The sequence below is a fragment of the Choloepus didactylus genome, chromosome 9 (assembly GCF_015220235.1).
Source record: "Choloepus didactylus isolate mChoDid1 chromosome 9, mChoDid1.pri, whole genome shotgun sequence".
Lineage (NCBI taxonomy): Eukaryota > Metazoa > Chordata > Mammalia > Pilosa > Megalonychidae > Choloepus > Choloepus didactylus.
In genome coordinates this window covers 134,860,847-134,873,038 of record NC_051315.1, presented here as the reverse complement: position 1 = coordinate 134,873,038, position 12,192 = coordinate 134,860,847, and the positions used below count along the sequence as shown (strand labels likewise).

Below are 12,192 nucleotides of genomic sequence, written 5' to 3'. Positions count from 1 at the left end.
CCTTCAGGAAGGCAGCATTTTAAAAAATAACTGCAAGTGTAAGTACCAGTTGTTTCTTAAACATAAGATCCAAAAGACGCAGAATGAATTCCCCAGCCCTGCCTCCCCTCTTTCCCGGTGCTCTGGGCCCTCTGGCCACCCTGAGCGGGGCACTCACCCTCCTCTTCAGCCGCTCCCGCTCCTTCAGAGTCAGCGTGTCGGCTTTGGCGATGACAGGCACGATGTTGACCTTGTTGTGGATCGCTTTCATGAACGCCACGTCCAAGGGCTTAAGTCTACAGAGAAGTTCACACAAGACAGTGTCAGTTTTTAAAAATTATCTCAGTTCTTTTCTTAAAATACGCAATCTAGGGGAATCTAGTCTACTACCTATCAGGTTTACGAGGTGAACGATTACTTACCCATGTCCAAAAGGTGAAATGAAGTAGAAGCAGCAGTGCACTCGATTGTCTATGATGTGCCGCCGATTCAGCCCACTCTCATCATGCAGGTAACGTTCAAACTGCTCGTCAATGTAGGAGATGATGGTCTTAAAACTGAGAGGGCCACAAACATTAACGGTCACTGTAGGGTACTAAAGACAGGCAATTCTGAACTTCAAAGAGAAAACAAGGTTTTCTATCTTCCCTTCAAACAAAGAAAACATGTATTTAATTAGAGTATTCACTTGTAAGATGAGAACAGAATACTGAGTCCTAGATTTGGTAAGATGGAGGTTTTGGAAACTGTGACAAGCGTAACTTCCCCTAAGCATCCGGAGTCAAAAGCCTGGGTGAGAGAGGTTAGCAGAAGGGTCTGATGCCTGGGGGGTGACGAAGGCAAGGCAGGGGTGTGAGGCGCAGCAGGGCACGGGCCGAGATGTGAAAGTGTGCAGCACATCTGCCTCACCAAAGAACAGCCTGGAAGAAAGGGAAGAACTCTAGAAGTGGGAGAAAGACCAACCGTGCATCCTCCCTGCCCACCCGTCCTCCTCCTCGTCTAGTCTGGGAAGGCGGGTGCCTGCTGCGCCAAGCCTCTGGGACTGCAGCCACGGGAGATTCTGCCCCAAAACAGGGTACTCTCTGCAGGCTATGGGTGACAGACTGTTTCTGCTTCTACTTCTTGACTTTCTTGTTTGTGAAAACGATGCCAATAAGCATCCATTTAGGGGCACTAAGTCTTGAGCGAATTTTCTAACAGAAGGTTTCCTTTCTTCCTGTATGGAAGGGAGGAAGATTATACTGGCCCTGGTTCAAATCCAAGTGTTTCAGGTATATTAGTGTTATATAAATGACTGGCTTTCTCTGTCTCACTGTTTTACATCACAGCCACCCTGAACCCGGTAATTACTCACCAACACCACTATAGACCTGAGCACAGTAACCACGTGAATGTGAATGAAGGTGACCCCTGTGGGGCATGACCCCGTGGAGCCAGCCCCGGTGCCGCACCCCTGGACGCACCAGTCTCTGCAGTTGATGGCATCACCATAGCCGGGCGTGTCCACCACGGTCAGGCGCAGCTTGACTCCTCGCTCTTCAATCTCAACCGTTGACGCCTCAATTTGGACAGTTCTTTCAATTTTCTCTGTAACAGAGACAATAAAAAATGTACCTTGAAAATAACCAGCATGTGAAGAGGAGAATCTACCTGTTATTAATGTTCCTAAACACTGGTGACTGGCAGGCTCATGCGCTCTCTTGGAGGGGCTCTCAGAAGGCCCCACGAGGATGAAGTGAGACGGTCGCAGAGCTTGGGAGGAAGAGCTACGATTAGCAGGCTGCCCAGAAGGCTAAAAATGCCAAGACTTAAAATTGTAATTTCTGTTCCTGGGGCAAAGACGACAGAAAACAACTCAAAAATTTATTTAAAAACTGAATTTGAAAACTGCAGGGTGTAGAGACACAGAGACTTCCCTGGCTTAGCGAGTTATTTAGGGAGGCCTCCTCTTAAAAGGTTAAGAGAAGGCCAAGGCAGTGTGTGCCTGAAGGCAGGCAATTAAGATAAGGAATGATGCTGGGTTCCCTCCCTGCCTCTGCTTCCCACCCAGTCCTGAAGAGACTGTTCCCAAAGAGTAAAAATATACTTGTTGTCACAGCCTTGGGACTTGAGAAAAAATGCAGTCCCCCTGAAAACCTGTCAACAGTCACGTAGAAGAAAACTGTGTGTGCTATATAGGCTTGCTGCTGGCAATATAATAAACCTTCCTCTTGCATGCACATAGAGACGGAGCCGGCTCCCTTCTTTCACAGCAGGGGGAGGGGCTAATGCCCTCCTGCAGGGGCCGGTGTCCTGCTCCGGAGTGCAGGACCAGCGAGGGCACACATGGAGACACCCACTCCACGGAAACTTTTATTGTTATTACATTCTTCACGGCATAAGACATTTCCACTCAATTCTCCCAAACTTAAAACACAAGCAGAAACCTGGTATTCCTCTTTTCCAGATGAAGAAAAACTCAAGAGTCTACAACCCAAACCAAGGGCCGCAAGAGCAGCACGCTTTCCCCACCCGAGTGACGTCTTCCTGCATTAAAGCCCAACAAAAACAAACACAACACAGGGCCAAGGCATGCAATACTCATGAAACGCTCTTCTGCAACTTTCCTGTAGAATTACACTTACAGAAGGGTAGGAACCTTTTTTTACCTGCTGCTCCAGGTATGATTCTTTCTGGGTAGAGATCAGTCAGGAAAAGGCTGTTTATGAGAGTTGATTTTCCTAGACCCGATTCACCTTGAAATGAAAATGAAAACACTGTCATAACCTTGTCCCTAGAACACAGCAGTGGTCAAATCTGGTGGGGACCTGACTGAGCACCTCGCAAGCACTGTTTCATGGCCTCCTTTCCACGCATGATCCAGTAGGCTCTACCACCCCTTTCGCAGGTGAAGAGACGCCTACTCCCAGGTGAGCCTGTGCCCAAGGTGAGAGAGCTCCTGCAGGGCAGGGCTGCGGGGCTCCAGAGACGGCACTCACCGTTGCATTGTATGTTTGGAAACGCGATTTTACCTCTCCATAAGGATGGGGAATGGATTTCAGAAGGTGTTTCTTCTTTGATAAACAGAACGAAAAGTAAGTTCTGTTGATCATTCAACTGACTACATTTTCTGAAAACTCAAAGCACACCTATTCAATGATGTCAACGACACTCCTGCTTCCTGAGAACACGGGTCAGTAGACAGAACGAGCGGCTGGTGGCAGGAATCTGACTTCTTCCCACTCACTCTGCAGTCTCCCCTCGATCACAAGGCAGGAGGGGCCGCCCTTCTCTTTTCCTGTCTGGTGCACACCCGCTTCTCACTCCAGGCAGCTGCCGGCCGCGGGGAATGTACGCTCAGCAGCCGAGGCAGCGCCTCCGTTTACGCAGTCACTGAGTTAGGATGCCCTCTTCAACTGCTGCCAGTGCATATTTTGAGTATTTGTAACTTAACTCCAAAGAATATGCAAAATACCAAAAATTAAATTTTATATTAGAAGGAAGCATAAATCTTAAGTGACTACTGACTAAATTTTTTTATTTTAAAGCTTGAACTTTACTGTAAATTACTTCATAACTTTACAGCAACTTAAAGTTATTCCATAACCTTATTGTAGGTTACAGCCTAAGGAAGGCTTAATTTTGAACAGGTAGGTGCTCCTAAACTTTGTACTCCATCTAGCTTAGTGCTGGAGCATCCCCTGCACCCTCAGCAGGGACTGCCCCTCTGATACATCATGAACATGTGGAAGCTGTAAGCATCTCTTTTAAAACTCATTATTTCTGGGAAAATGATTTCAAAAACAGAAAAGTGAAGTTGAAATGAGCAGAAATACAAAATTAAGGCTGTACTTTAGACTGAAAGTTTCATAAATGGAAAAAAAACATTGAAAGGATAAAACTAGAATTAGACGTTGAGCACGCCCCCAGACTGAGTGTAAAACATGAGCTGACCCACACGGAACCGACCAGTCGCCCTAGGGAAACGCCTGCCCTTACGCTCTGCTCCGTGTGGAGGGCGTGCCCGCCGCGTGCTGGCTCCACTGCAGGCCCGGCCCAGGCCCGTGACCAGGAACAGGCCAGGCATCAACTCTTGCTCTCCCGGTGCTTCTCGGGCAGCAGGGCAGACAAATGGGCGGATGAACGAACGGACTCGCTTTCCTGTCCCCTGGACAGCACTGGTGGCGGTGGACCTAAAAGAGCCAGCGGGGAGCCAGCGCACACCGAGTGGCATTGCACCTCTTTCAAAGTGGCAGTTGTCACGGCCCAGGGACTGTTTCCAAAAGTTCTTCATTCCGGATACAAGCCCTCGGTCAGATATCGTTTTGCAAATATTTTCTCACTATCTGTGGCTTTCCTTACTGTTTTCTAATTGGTGTCTTTTGAATAGAGTAAGCTAATAGCTTTAATGAAGCCCAATTTACTATTACTTTTTGTGATTCCTATTCTTCAGGTCCTATGAAATACACTTACTCCCATGTCATGAAAAAAATTCTGCCCATTTTCTTCTGGAACTTTTGCAGCTATTACATCGAGGTCCGCTATCTGTTTCGGTTGACTTTTCTGGAGGGTGTGACCTCACACATCTGGGCCTGGTTCTGGGCTGAACACTGTTCAGGTGACCTATGAGCCTGTCCTTACCGAGTTCTTGGCCACTACTATTGAGTCTTGACATTAGGTAGTGAAGTCCTCCAACTCTGTTTACTTTCAAATCTGCTGTCTTTGTTCATTTTGCCCTATTATGCTGCCTGGGACTTCCAGTACAATGTTCAATGAAGAAAGCAGATATTCTTGCCTCGTTTCCTTCCTTAAGAGGAAAAGCGTTCTGTCTTTCAGCTGACCACAGGTTTTTAGTATATATCCTTAATCAGACAGAGCATGAAAACTTTTTTGGAAATACATATATATTGTGTTACAGCAGATCTGATTTATTACGTCTTTGTGCAAATTCTAGACTATGCTAGACTTGCTAAAATTTTATGAACATGTCTCTGGTCTTGTCATTTCTAATAGGGTTATGCTGTCCTAATAAAATGAGAGATGTTTCCTTCTCATTTATTTTTTGAGGGAGTTGTTCTAGTTTGCTAATGCTGCTGGAATGCAAAACACCAGAGATGGATTGGCTTTTATAAAAGGGGGTTTATTTGGTTACACAGTTTACAGTCTTAAGGCCATAAAGTGTCCAAGGTAACAAATCAGCAATCGGGTACCTTCACTGGAGGATGGCCAATGGTGTCCAGAAAATCTCCATTAGCTGGGGAGGCACATATGTGGCTGGCGTCTGTTCCAAAGTTCTGCTTTCAAAATGGCTTTCTCCCAGGACATTCCTCTTCAGGCTGCAGTTCCTCAAAATTGTCACTCTTAGTTCCACTTGGGATATTTGTCCCCTCTCAGCTTCTCTGAAGCAAGAGTCTGCTTTCAACCGCCGTCTTCCAACTGTCTCATCTGCAGCTCCTGTGCTTTCTTCCAAGGTCCCTCTTGGCTGCAACAGCTTGCTCCTTCTGTCTGATCTTATATAGTGCTCCAGTAATTTAATTCAGACCCTTCCTGAATGGGCAGGCCAACACCTCCATGGAAATTATCCAATCAGTCATCACCCACAGTTGGGTAGGGCACATCTCCATGGAAACACTCAATTACAATCTAAACTGATACCTCTGCCCACACGAGATTACATCAAAGATAATAGTGTCTGGGGGGACATAATACATTCAAACTGGCACAGGAGTCCACATAAGATTTATATTATTTCTACCTTAAATGTCTGATAGAATTTAACAGTGAAGCCACCTCTGTCTAATGTTTGACTGTGTGTGGGGGGGGGGGGGCTTGAAATTATTGATTCTATTTCCTTGACATATGACTACTTAGATTTTCTATTTCTTCTTTGTGTCTTCCTGGAAATTTGTCCATTTCATCGAAATTGTTTATTTTATGGGCACAAAGTTGTCAGACTATTATTTGTGTAATGATTGCAGGAACCATAGCGACAACCTGTTTTTCTTTCCTGATATTAATAATTTGTATCTGATATTAATTTGTAACTCCCAGACACTTAGAAAGAAACAGCCCAGGAGAATCAAGCAGAGAGCTAAGAGAAGCTAAGACAGACAGAAGCCCAGAGACATTTTGGAGAAAGCTATTTTGAAACCAGAACCCAGGAGCAAAGGACCAGCAGATGGCAGCCACATGCCTTCCCAGCTGAGAGAGGTGTTCTGGACGCCGTTGGCCTTTCTTCAGTGAAAGTATCCTCTTGCTGATGCCTGAGTATGGACACTTTTATGACCTTAGAACTGTAAATTTATAATGTAATAAATCCCCTTTATGAAAGCCAATCCATTTCTGGTATTTTGCATAACAGCAACTTTTAGCATCTAGAACAGTATAGATTTCCCTCTAGGCACTGCTGTAGTTGCATTCACAAATTTTGATAGGCTATCTTTTCATTTTCCTTCAGATTAAAGTATTTTTTAATGTACCTAAGTTAACACTGTATACTTCATATTTTCTATTTATTGATACTTTTTAATGGCTCATCATAGTGATTACCTTGGTGAATGTTCCATGTGTTTTTAAAAAAAATGCATATTCTGCAGTTGTTCAGTACAGTACTCTGTATCTGTCAACTGGGATTCTGTGTGATGGTAGTACTAAAATATTCTATAAGCTTACTGATTTTCTGCCTACCTGGTCTTATAAATTACTAAGAAAGGAGTATTAAACCTCCTATTACTGTAAACTTATCTCTTTCTCCTGTCATATTTTACATCACATATTTTGAAGCTCTGTTATTAGGTGCATACATATTTAAGATTGTTCTCTTGAACAGATCCCTTTCTCATTATTACATGTACTTATTTCTGGTAACATTCATGTAGTAGACCTGAAGTCTACTTTGATATTAATACAGTCACTTTCGTATGATTAGGGTTTGTGTAATAACTTGTTTTTATATTTTTAACCCATCTATGTTTTATACTTAAAGTGTTTTTCTTGTAGACAATATATGGTTGATTCTTGCTTCATTATGCAGTCTGGTAATCTCTGCCTTTTATTTAATATATTTAGTCTATTTACATAAAATGTGTTTCTTGATATGACTGTTTTGCTATCTTTATTTCTATTTGCTTCATGTACTCCTTTTTCTTTTCCTGCTTTCTTTTGGAATGAGTACTTTTTTCATATTTTATTTTATAGACTCTATTGGCTTTTAGCCAAACTTAGTTTTATTTTTTATGGTTGCTTTTGAGTTTACAACATGCTTTATTAATTCACCAGTCTTCATTTACATAACATTTCAATCACTTCATAATGTAACTTCCAGTATACTTCCATTACTCTCCTCCTGTCCTTTGTGTTACCCTTATCATCTATTTTATTTCTATGTAAGACCCACAATGCATTGGTGCTTTTGTTTTAAACAATTATCTTTTAAAGAAATCAAAAAGCAAAAAACTTGTTTACATTTCCAAAACTCCATTCCTAATATAGACCAAGTTTCCTCCAGGAACACTTTTTCAGCCTGAAGAGCTTCATTTAATCTTCCCTGAAATGCAATCTGATGGCGAGAAATTCTCTCAACATATTCGTCTGAAAATTTCTTACTTCATTTTCATTTTTTCTCACTTTCATTTAAAAGGATATTTCTGATGAATACAGAATTGTAGGCTGATGTTTTTTTTTTTTAATTTCAACACTTTAAAAATGTCATTCTATCCGAAGTTCAATTGTTCTTGAGAAGTCAGTGGTCATTCTTACCTTTGATCCTCTACATGGAATGTGTTTTTCCCTCTGGCTACCTTTAAGAGTTTTCTTTTCCAGTGATTTTAAGAAATGTGATTATGATACACCTTGGTGTGGGGTTTTCTTTATATTCATTCCGCTTAGTGTGCATTGAGATTCTTGGATCTGTGCATAGTTTCTATCAAATTTGGACAATTTTCATCAATTATTTTTGCTCTCCTTTCTACTCTATGTCTCCAATTATAGGTATATTAGACTGCTCACAATAGTCCACAGAACCACAGCAGCTGTGTTAAAAATCCTCTTCTGATTTTCCCTTTATTTATTTTAGTTTGGATACTTCGTATTACCCTGTCTTCAACTTCATTAATCATTTTTTCTATAGTGTATACTTTGCTTTTAGGCCCATCCAAAAACATTTCATTATAGATATATATTTTTAATGTCTAGATGTTTCATTCGATTCTTTTTTTTATCATCCATTTATCTCATTATATTCACGGTTTCCTTTAAGTATAGGAGCATACTTAAAAGAGCATTTTCAAATTCTTGTCTGCCAACTCTTTCATGTTTGTCATTTTCCAGTCTGTCTGTAACCTGATTTTTCTCCTGGTTTTGTGCCACATCTTTCTGCTCCTTTGCATAACCAACAATTCATTGGGTACTAGATTTAAGACACTGTGAATGTCTGGATTTTTATATCTTATGTTAGTGAGGGCTGGGTTTGGTTTTATCCTGGCAGGTAATTCATTTGTAAATCAGCCTGATCCTTTCAAGGCTTGTTTATATGCTTTTTTAGGGAAGTTCTAAGATGGCTTTTTGTCTGGTTCAGCTTACCCCTAGGGCAAGGACCTTCTGGAGTTTCTACTGAATGACCTAGGTGTCAGTTGGATGTCCCCTCCGTAGCTGTTTGGAACTTAAAGGTCTCCTAACCCTATGCAAGCTTTCCAGCCCATTAAGTCTCAGTTCAGCATATGGTTTCCTTGTGGTTATGTTTTGCCCAGCCTTGCAGAATCTTACCACACCCATATGGAGTTCAGTATTCAGGCAAGCTTTCGAAGGGCTCCCCATGCAGATTTCTAGACTTCTTTCTTTGGGGTCTGTGCCCCACCATTCCCAGGTACCTGAGCTTCCGTCAACATCGATCTGTCCTTGCAGCTCTGTGAGACAGTTGTGCTCTCCTTAATTTACCTCTCCCTGGGGCAGGGGCAGGTAAAAAGCAGAAAGATGGAGTGACTTTATGGCTTATGCAATTTGGTTTCCTTTGGTCAAGGATCAAAGTCCTGCATTGGCTATAGACCAACGTGTGAAAGAGATTGTTTCATTTGTCCAGTTTTCTAATGGATCATGGTAGGAGGGTTACTGTGGTAACAGTTATTTGAGGGATCGGCAAATTATGGTCCATGGACATATCCAGTCCTCTAGCAATTTTTCTAAAAAAGATTTTAATTGAGCACTGCCATGCCATGCACTTACAAATTGTCTAGTCTGCTTGCCCACTACAAAAGCAGAGTTGAATAGCTATGTCAAAAATGTAAGGCTGACAGGAAGATATGAGATGGCTGCTTAGGGAGAGGATGGGCTCACTTCTCTCTCAGGAAAACAACCAAGGGTCAGGCAGAAAATGTCCGCAACAATGGGGCTGGCGTTCTGGTGACCAGGGCGGGTGTTCTACAGCACCAAAGAAAGTGTGGGATGAAGAGACGATGACGCTGCGCTGAGATCCTGCGAGCAACCCCCAGTGCTGGTCCTCCAGTCTCTTGTGGGTGGGCAGGAGAGATCCACTCTCCAAGAACAGGGCGGGACGTGACCCAGCACTGTGCCAGCTTCTGGCTGAAGAATTTCAACCTACACCGCCTGGCTCAGCTATGCCATTGTCTGACTGAGAGGAACAGGTTGCTGAAGAGCGCCATCTGCTAGCAGGCGAGGAAAGCACATCCTTGGGGAGCAGAATTGAAGGCTTTTGGCCTCCTTACCTAACCCTTCTCCTGGAGCCCTGGGGAACTGGTGTGTCCTTTCTTCCCAGGGCCCTGGTCAAGCCCGGTTGGGTAATACTGATGAACCAAGTGCTGAGGAAGGGCATCAACAGAAACCCCATCAACAACAAAAGCTTTGACAACAGAGAAAATCTGACCTTCAGAGTAAACACAATAAGATAATCCGATGCCCAGACATAAGCAAAAAATAACAAGCCATAAATATATTAAGAAACAGGAAGATATGGCCCAGTCAAAAGAATAAATAAAAAAGTTGGAGGAGAAACAGAATCTGGAACTAATAAAAAATGCTCAAACAAATATAAATCAATTCAAGGGGATGGCCCAAGAGATAAAGAGTGAACATAAAGAATGTGAAAGCATGCAAAGAAAAATAACAGATCTCATGGGAATGAAAGGCACAACAGATGGAATTAAAAAGAGAGTAGAGGCATACAACAGAAGATTTGGACAGACAGAAGAAAGGATCTGCAAGATAGAAAGAGCATCCAAATTTGAACAGACAAAAGAACAGATAGAGAAAAGAATGGGAAAAATTGAGGAGTGTCTCTGGGAATTAACACAAAGTACACAAACAATTTGTGGCATGGGTGTCCCAGAAGGAGAAGAGAATGGAAAGAGGGCAGACTAGAAAACAGGAAATAATGGCCAAGAACTTCCCAACTCTCATGAAAAGCACTGATATCCAGGTTCAAGAAGTGTAACCTACTCCAAACTAAATAAATCCAAATAGACTTACTAGAAGACACACACTATCAGAATGTCAAATGCCAAAGATAGAGAATTCTCAAAGCAGCAAAGAAAAGTGATTGAATACATACAAGGAATGCCTGATAAGACTAAGCTTCAATTTCTCATCAGGAATGATAGAGGTGAGAAGGCAGTGGTATATTTTCAAGATATTAACAGAGAAAAACTGCCAGCCAAGAATTCTCTATCCAGCACAACCATCCTTCAAAAATGAGGGAGACAGACTAAAAGTTAAAGGATGATATTGACTGTATTTTAAAACTTCAACTTCTGTGTGAGACCAAAGGAAGACATATTTATTTGGTGCAAAACTTATATTTCCTGTAGTACACTATCCAATTTAACTTGTATGGTCAGTTTAGTTGAACACCATAATCACAAGGAACCTTGAATAGGTAATGAGATCTTGGTTTGTACAGGGTAGTGTTTTGCCCTGATACATCCCAGAGTAATTTGGGCACAAAATAAAAAAGTATTTGCAAAGCCCCCTTGAGGGACTGAGGAAAAATGTAGAAATATTAATCTTCCCCACCTGGGGAATCCCTGATAATATCACAAGCATTGGGGGCTACCAATTTAATAGGCAAAGCCCTAGATCTTGGGGCTTGCCCTTATGAAACCTATTCATGCAAAGGAGAAGCTTAAGCCTTTACTTATACAGATATCCCTTTTTAGTTTTAAATGTATTAAAATAGGTAGAAGGAAACACCTGAAGCTATTGAACTATAACCCAGTAGCCTTGATTCTTGAAGATGATTGTGTAACTATACAGCAGATAACTATATGTGACTGTGTGATTGCAAACACCTTGTGACTGACACTCCCTTCATATCCAGTGTATGGACAGATGAGTAAGAAAATAAACACAATAAATAAATAAATAATAGGGAGGGATAAGGGGATGTTTTGGGTGTTCATTTTTATTTTTATTTTTTTTGGAGTAATGAAAATGTTCAAAAATTGATTGTGGTGATGAATGCACAAGTATATGATGATGCAGTGATCCACTGATTATACCCTGTGCTGGTCTGGATATATTGTGTTCCCCACAAAAAAGTCATGTTCTTTTAATCCAATCTTTTGGGATATTTGGATTAGGTTGTTTCCATGGAGATGCGAGACTGTAGGTGAGACTTCCTGATTAGATTATTTCCATGGAAGTCTACTTTCAACAGCCATCTTCAAAATGTCTTTTGGCTGAAGCAGTGAGCTCCTTCTGTCTGATCTCTTATATAGGGCTCTAGTAAACTAACCAAGGCCTTCGTTGAATGGGCGGGGCACACTTCCACAGAAATTATCTTATCAGAGTTATCACCTAAAGTTGGGTGGGTCACCTCTCCATGGAAACAACCTAATCAACACTAATACCTCTGCCTCCATAAGACTGCATCACAGAACTTGGCGTTTTGGGGGACATAATACATCCAAACCAGCACACACACACAAACAACTCACACTGACTCTAGAGGAAACAGAAGATCTTAACAAACCAATCACAAGTGGAGTTTGAAATAGTCACCGAAAACCACCTACCAAAGAAAAGCCCAGGACCTGATAGCTTCACAGGTGAACTTAACAACCATTATAAGAAGAATACCAATCCTGCACAAACTCTTACAAAAAAACTGAACAGGAAGGAATGTTACCTAACTTATTTTATGAAGCCAATATCACTCTAATACCAAAACCAGATAAAGATGCTTCCAGAAAGGAAAATTACAGTAATCTCTCTATGAATACTGAT

General features: G+C 41.9%; 1 protein-coding gene across 2 annotated transcripts in view; it reads right to left on the bottom strand.

The window, feature by feature from the left end:
* Positions 1 to 12,192, bottom strand: part of SEPTIN2 (septin 2) — a 37,166-nt gene that overhangs the window by 11,241 nt on the left and 13,733 nt on the right. For both annotated transcript variants that reach the window (XM_037848863.1, XM_037848864.1), the window contains exons 4-7: positions 2,628 to 2,714; positions 1,443 to 1,566; positions 402 to 536; positions 158 to 275 (exon numbers count right to left, since the gene is read on the bottom strand). In XM_037848863.1, coding sequence (XP_037704791.1) covers positions 158 to 275; positions 402 to 536; positions 1,443 to 1,566; positions 2,628 to 2,714 — 464 coding nt within the window. The remainder of the gene's footprint in view (positions 1 to 157; positions 276 to 401; positions 537 to 1,442; positions 1,567 to 2,627; positions 2,715 to 12,192) is intronic.